Here is a 6,147-nt window from a genome sequence, read left to right on the forward strand (position 1 = left end):
ATTGTTAATCTTTTAACAGAACTAAGCAGGTCCTGTATGCAAGTATTTCTGGGTATTTGTGTATTACTTGATACATTTACGGATATTAGTAACTGGATATTTAGATACTTTTCTTTATACATGCGTTCTCTCAAAGTGGGAGAGCTGGCATAGCTGAATATGGAGCTGGCAGGCATAAAGTAGTATAAACACTGACCTTTAATCCGGCTGATTTGGGCACGCAGGGGGTGGTGCCTCGCCCGGGAACTGCCCTGTCATTGGTTAGTCAGTAGCGAGCACTCTTGAAGTGGGATGGATTAAGCTCGTCACGTGACGTCGTCAGCTCTTTGCCATAGAAACACACACCCACCCAGTTGAGTACGAGCGCTCTCCCGCTCTCGCACACTCTACGCACGCTCACTCTCAGCTGGTGGAGTGTACTGCAGGCTGTCCTGGACCGAAAGAGGAAAAACTGAAAATTGCCGCGGAAAAAGAAAGCGGTGCCAAACAATTATCTGCTAACCGCTGTGTTGCTGCCACATAGGATGTACTGGAAAAGGAAGTAAATCATTTGGTTTGTTTGTGTTGCATTTATCTACCCCCGCTTCTCCGTTCCCTCCGGAGTTTAAATTGAGGATTCTGGACTGAACGAAGACAATGTGCGCCGGACTTAAGCCACTGTTGTCACTTTCATGAGCGAAACACAGGACTTTGGAAAAGGTTTGTGTTTTGTTCGCCAATTTTTTAACATAGCGTATCGTTTTTGTGTTTGTTGTGTTTTATTCGCATAGCCTACCCTAACCATAAGCTTGCTGTAGAGCGCTAGTGTGGTCACATTGTTTCTTTTCAAACCACTGTGTTGTCCCAAGAGCATGGCAGTCGTTTCAAGCACGAGTATTTTAAAAAATGGCTCGCTTTTGGAGAACTTCGTGGTCGCTTTTCTCTTCTGCCGGCAGGGACGGATTGCCCACATGGAGTTACCGTGAATCCTGACCCACAACTAATGTGTATTGTACCAGATTTTTAACATGCTTTGCTTCAGTAGAGCACAGCTTGTCATTTGCAACTGTGAGAATTGTTGTGTTGCCGTACTCGTTGCACCACGTTTTATATGTTATTGTTTGGTTTGATGCGTCTGCATTTTTTCACCTACGCTCCATTCGTTTTGTTTTCGAAGCACACGCCTCCCGTGTGCACAGCGGTAGATTTACAGCTATAATTAGCCTGGATTCTTTCCTGGCTTTGTTGCCATCGGGTTTGAAACCTAGAGCCCCTCTGCTCCACTATAAATAGGGGCTGCGGGGCAAAAGATAAGCAGCGCCCACTTTTAGGGACAAATGTAAGGCATGGGGTATTTGCGAGGGGGTGAGGTCCTCTCATCTATCAGTAGGAAGGGGAAAGGAGTGGAGTTTTCTGGGAATGGAGAGCACTGAATTGTTGCTGCAGCCATGGTCTTGCCCAGATGCAAGAGCAGCCTTAGCCACCGGGATGGGAGGGTTTTACCATGTGAGCCATTAAAAACAGCTCTGCTTCTGGATCCCCCTGAGGCCCAGAACCACAGGACTTCCTGGTCTGACAGTCACGGACACACAGAGACAGACAGTGAGAGAGAGAGGGAGACTTTCCTTCTTTTCATGGGGTTAACAGTGAGAAATTCCCACACAATGAGCCATTGACAGGGCTCTGGCCACAGCATGGAGATCTTGTGACTCCTTTGGTGTCGTGGTTACATGCGTGTGGTGTCCCCCCCCCCCCCATCCCCCTTCTGATATATGTGTCTCCTTCCATCCTCATCCTTCACAACCACCACCAGCAAAGCCCTCATCAGCTGCCTCCGCTGTGGCCAGTGGTCCTCGGGCACAACACAGCCCATGTGTGGCCTCATGGCCAGCGTGTTGGACGTGTGGAGTGGGGGCGGACCACTGAAGCCCAAGTGCTGGGCCCCTGTAAACACGGCCTGTGTTTGGGCACAGCAGCTGTCGTGTGAGTTGCCGAGGTTTTTTTTCCTTCGTGCAGTAGTCCTCACGTGTTAGAAACACAGTCTGACTGCCACAAGGCTCTCCTCCTCCTGGCATTCAGTTGCTGCTGTCACTGATGCTCCCACTCCTCCTAACAGGGTATATTCTACATTCACTTTGGCAGATCAATTAAGGTGAACCAAGGCCATGCCTGCAACCCTTAGGGATCCCATGCATGAATATATGCCTTTAAAAAGAGCAAGGTTGTCAGGGCAGCACAGTTTTGGTTAATCAAACTCCTGACCCATCCGTTTAGTATGCTAGTAGTGGACAGAACAGCCAGTTAGACCGAACAGCCAGCTTAGTGGTCATTTTGAGGGCCTTGATGTGTAGGAGCCAAGCCATTAGAATGATTTAACGACCCATTGCACATTAATTTCCATGAGTAATTCAGACTGCCGGCAAGCATCTGTTGAGTGGAAACGTAGGCCTGATGTTAATATTTTTTTGGTACATATCCACATCGTCCTGATTTAAGGAAGTCCCTGTTGGGAAGCACCAGGGTTTCAGTGCTTGCACACAAATATTTACTCCTGTGTTTGCCCCCCCCCCCTATGCAAAATCATTCTTTAATCTGGAGTTTGAGGATTGGATTATGTAACCTGCCCATCTGCCACGGCACAGGCCCGAATATCCTTTTTCTGTTGCTTGAATTTGTGTGTGTGTGAGTGAGTAAATGGAATTATAGTCTCATTCATTGTGTTTGTGTGTGTTTAGTCAGGTGTGGATATCCTAGAGTAGAGTATTTAGCCAGAGTCTCCAGTGCTGGCTCTCTCTCCTTGGATGTAATCAGCCCAAGTGTTGTGGCTTGCACTCAAAAGCCCAGACTGCACTGTCTCAGAGGTTTGAGACATCCAGCGGCTGGCGAAGAAGTGAGCCAACAGCACTCGGGAGACGTTTGACCTTGACTCTATACCTGTCGACTTGATATATGCAGCTGTGTGTGGTGTGCAAGGTTCCTTATAGATGCAAATAAGCTGGTCAAGCCGGTCAAACATGGTATTGGCCTGCTCGTCATCATTGGTAAATGGTTGAATTTGAAAATTACTAAGTGGTTAGTACTCAGGGAATGACGGCGTCTGTGTTATCAGCCATAGTATCACAGTTATACCACTCAATATTGTGTGGCTGTTTGAATTCGAAGCTATTGACACGGTGAATCAATATGGAAATACGTTGGCTCCAAATCCAAATTAAATCTGACCGTCAGGCTTGCCTATCCCCCGCAGTTTATAACTCTGCTGTTATGAGTTCTCTCCAACCCTTCTGTTTCAGCAAGCACGTCTGTGCCTGTAGGCTCCTGTCATGTGGGTTGTGGGTGAGCCTGTTGCATTAGCCCATGTTGAATATAGCAGGTGCAGTGAAAGGAGCTCCTCTTTTTTTGCCCTACCCTTTTTGAACATGTCTGTTTTTATCTGCCCCCATTGGCTGCTGTTTGTTTTGGATTTGGACGTGAAATCTATTGTGTGTTTGATACGTAGCACACCTCATTCAATAGTTATGTGCACTATTGAATCAGCAGCTACTGGTAATTGCCACCCCCATTAACGCACACACACAAACACACACTTTGTCCTCAGGCTGTGTGTTTTGTCAAGTGTGTTGCTGTCGAGTCTCATGTGATCAGAATGTGTGTTTGCCTTTCTGTAGCGTTTCTGTGTTGACGTTTAAGGTTTCTGCCCGTTATCTAACTGCCCACTGGCCCCGCTCTAGTCAGCTGGACACACAGGACTCACTGTGAACTGAACTCTACATCTGTTACTTTCACAGAACTATCTCTCTCTCACTCACTCGCTCACTCACTCACTCACTCTCACTCTCACTCGCTCGCTGGCTATGATGGTGGCATGCCAGATCATACAGTAAGGGATACCATTTCTGAGTAGAAGAGAGAGCACTGTTTCTCTCCCCTCTCTGTGTGAGTATACTCCATCCATCCGTCCTCCAGTCTGTCTCTCCCCCTCCGCTGGCTCTCGTGGGCCTGTTTAGACTATCGTGCGTTATCAGAGTCTACGGCGTGCCGTCTATCTTTCTCCTGGGGAGCTCTGGCTGCCGTCTAATCTGAACCATCTTTTAAAGTGGCATTTGACCTGAATGAGGAGCTTAGCAAGGCACTGCTCAAAGATGAGATCTCCCGTCAGACCCCCACCCTGAGTGTGTCTCAACGGCATAGGGTGGCTTGGGGGAAGATAAGGCTAAGCCTTCGCCAGAGAGAGGGAAAGAGTGAGTGAGAGAGAGAGAAAGAAAGAGATGGCTAGACAGACTGAGGGGGAGAGTAAGGTGAAGGCCCTGTTCCGTAGCCTCGGTAACTCAGTTGGAGTTAATAAACACGTATGTTCATTGTAGTCGCAGCTGCAAGTCTTTGTTTTTTTTTTTAGTCTTCTCTCCCATAACTCTTGTCTTCCACTCTCTTTCTTTCTGTGTCTTGCTCTCTTCTCCTTTTTGCTGCCATGGTCTTGCCTGCTGCCTTTCTTTCTCTCTCTCTTTCTTTCACTACTCCCCACCACTCCTACCATGTTCTGTCACATGAAACAAAGTATGACTAAAGAGTGTAACACAGCATCTTCACCACAGTTTTTGTTTAATTTCATTTTGAGTTTGGTTTTTCTTCATGAGTTCATCCTGGCATTAACACTAAACTGGACACCATCTAGTCGTCATATATTCAGTTTGGTCTCTCTTGTCTACCCCAAATTGAACCCCTCTACTCCTGTCCCTTCCACCTCACCACTTCTCAGCCCTCCCTCTACACACACACACACACACACACACATATTTGTGGGACTACATTGGACAACTTGGCATCCACTCAAAACATGGGACACAGGTCCAAACACAGGCACGAAGTCCACTGGCTGACCGTCCAGCCACCCCCACACAGCTGGCAAGACATCAGTCACTCTCGGACACTCAAAAGTGGACACATCACGTACCCTCTCTGTCTGTGTCTGCAGCATCAAACAGAACTTCAAAAACACCATTTGGCGGCAGGCGCTGGGCCCTGGAGGGGTAGAAGCCTGTGTGTGTGTGTGGAGGGGGTGGGGGTGGGGTGATGAGATCCTTGTGCTGGATGAGTTCCGTGTTCCTTACAGTGTTGCCTAGATGCTATCAGCGTACGCACATGGAGATCTGTGGTAATGGGGAAAACAGGTGACTGCTTTGTGTGTTTGATTTGGAGAGGAAAGTTAACTGTGTGTGTGTGTTGGAGAATAAAATGCTTCAGTTGTCAGGACTGAGTGAGTAGGGGTTGTTTGTTTTGACTGTCAAATGAGCAGGTCCCCCTCAGGGATTGTGTGTCAGGGCGTCTCCTTCCTCATCTGACAGCCACACTCTTATCTGCTTCCCCTGTCACCCTGTGTGTTTGTGTGTAAGTACATTTGTGTGTGTGTGTTTGTGTAAGCGTGCGCGCCTGTGCGTCTGTGTGCGCGTGTGTGTGAGCTCACCTGTGTGTGTGTGTGTGTGGAAAAGGGTCGGCGCTGTCACCTGTTGCTCAATATTTGTTTTCACAGCACTAATCATTTGACCATTTCTCTCCCCCCTCCTCTCAGGTGTAGTCCAGTGAGCCGTCCTCTGTGAGCGTGTGTGTGTGGTGCGTCCAGTCGGCCCGGGGAGAGAGACCGAGCGAGCAGCCATGAGCGCCGAGGCCACGCAGGGGGTGGTCACCAGCCCCCCCCCCCCTCGCCCAGCGGCCCGCCTCCGCGCCGCCCAAGGAGCGCTACTTTGACCGCGTGGACGAGAATGACCCTGAGTACCTGCGCGCTCGCAACATGTCACCCGACCTGCGGCAGGACTTCAACATGATGGAGCAGAAGAAGAGAGTCACACAAATCCTCCAAAGCCCAGTGAGTGACACAAGCAGTGTGTGTGTGTGTGTGTGTGTGTGTGGAAGGGAGATGGAGAGACATAAGGCAAGAGACATGTTGAGATGGATGAGGTTGACATTGTTGTTTGTCCACAATCTTGGTTCTTTAGTGAATTCACATTGTACATTTAAATACTAGTCTCGCAGCTGTTACTGGATTTGTACTTGGTCTTTGCTGCCATCGTTACCCAGCCTCATCTGTCATCCTTGGAGTCAGTAAATGTGCCGTGTCACAGAGAGATGTGAGGATACAACCACAGCCTGGTTGCATTTGACATATTTGGCGTT

At 48.6% G+C, this 6,147-nt stretch overlaps 1 protein-coding gene across 1 annotated transcript in view; it reads left to right on the top strand.

Moving 5' to 3' along the window:
* The first annotated feature begins 353 nt into the window (after window positions 1–353).
* The window catches only part of add3a (adducin 3 (gamma) a), a 47,053-nt gene continuing 41,259 nt past the window's right edge, over window positions 354–6,147 (top strand). Inside the window, 3 exon segments of the mRNA XM_048247224.1 lie at window positions 354–699; window positions 5,546–5,670; window positions 5,672–5,839. Coding sequence (XP_048103181.1) covers window positions 5,629–5,670; window positions 5,672–5,839 — 210 coding nt within the window. The 5' untranslated portion in view covers window positions 354–699; window positions 5,546–5,628.

Source organism: Alosa alosa, chromosome 7 (assembly GCF_017589495.1).
Source record: "Alosa alosa isolate M-15738 ecotype Scorff River chromosome 7, AALO_Geno_1.1, whole genome shotgun sequence".
In the NCBI taxonomy this organism is placed as follows: Eukaryota; Metazoa; Chordata; class Actinopteri; order Clupeiformes; family Clupeidae; genus Alosa; species Alosa alosa.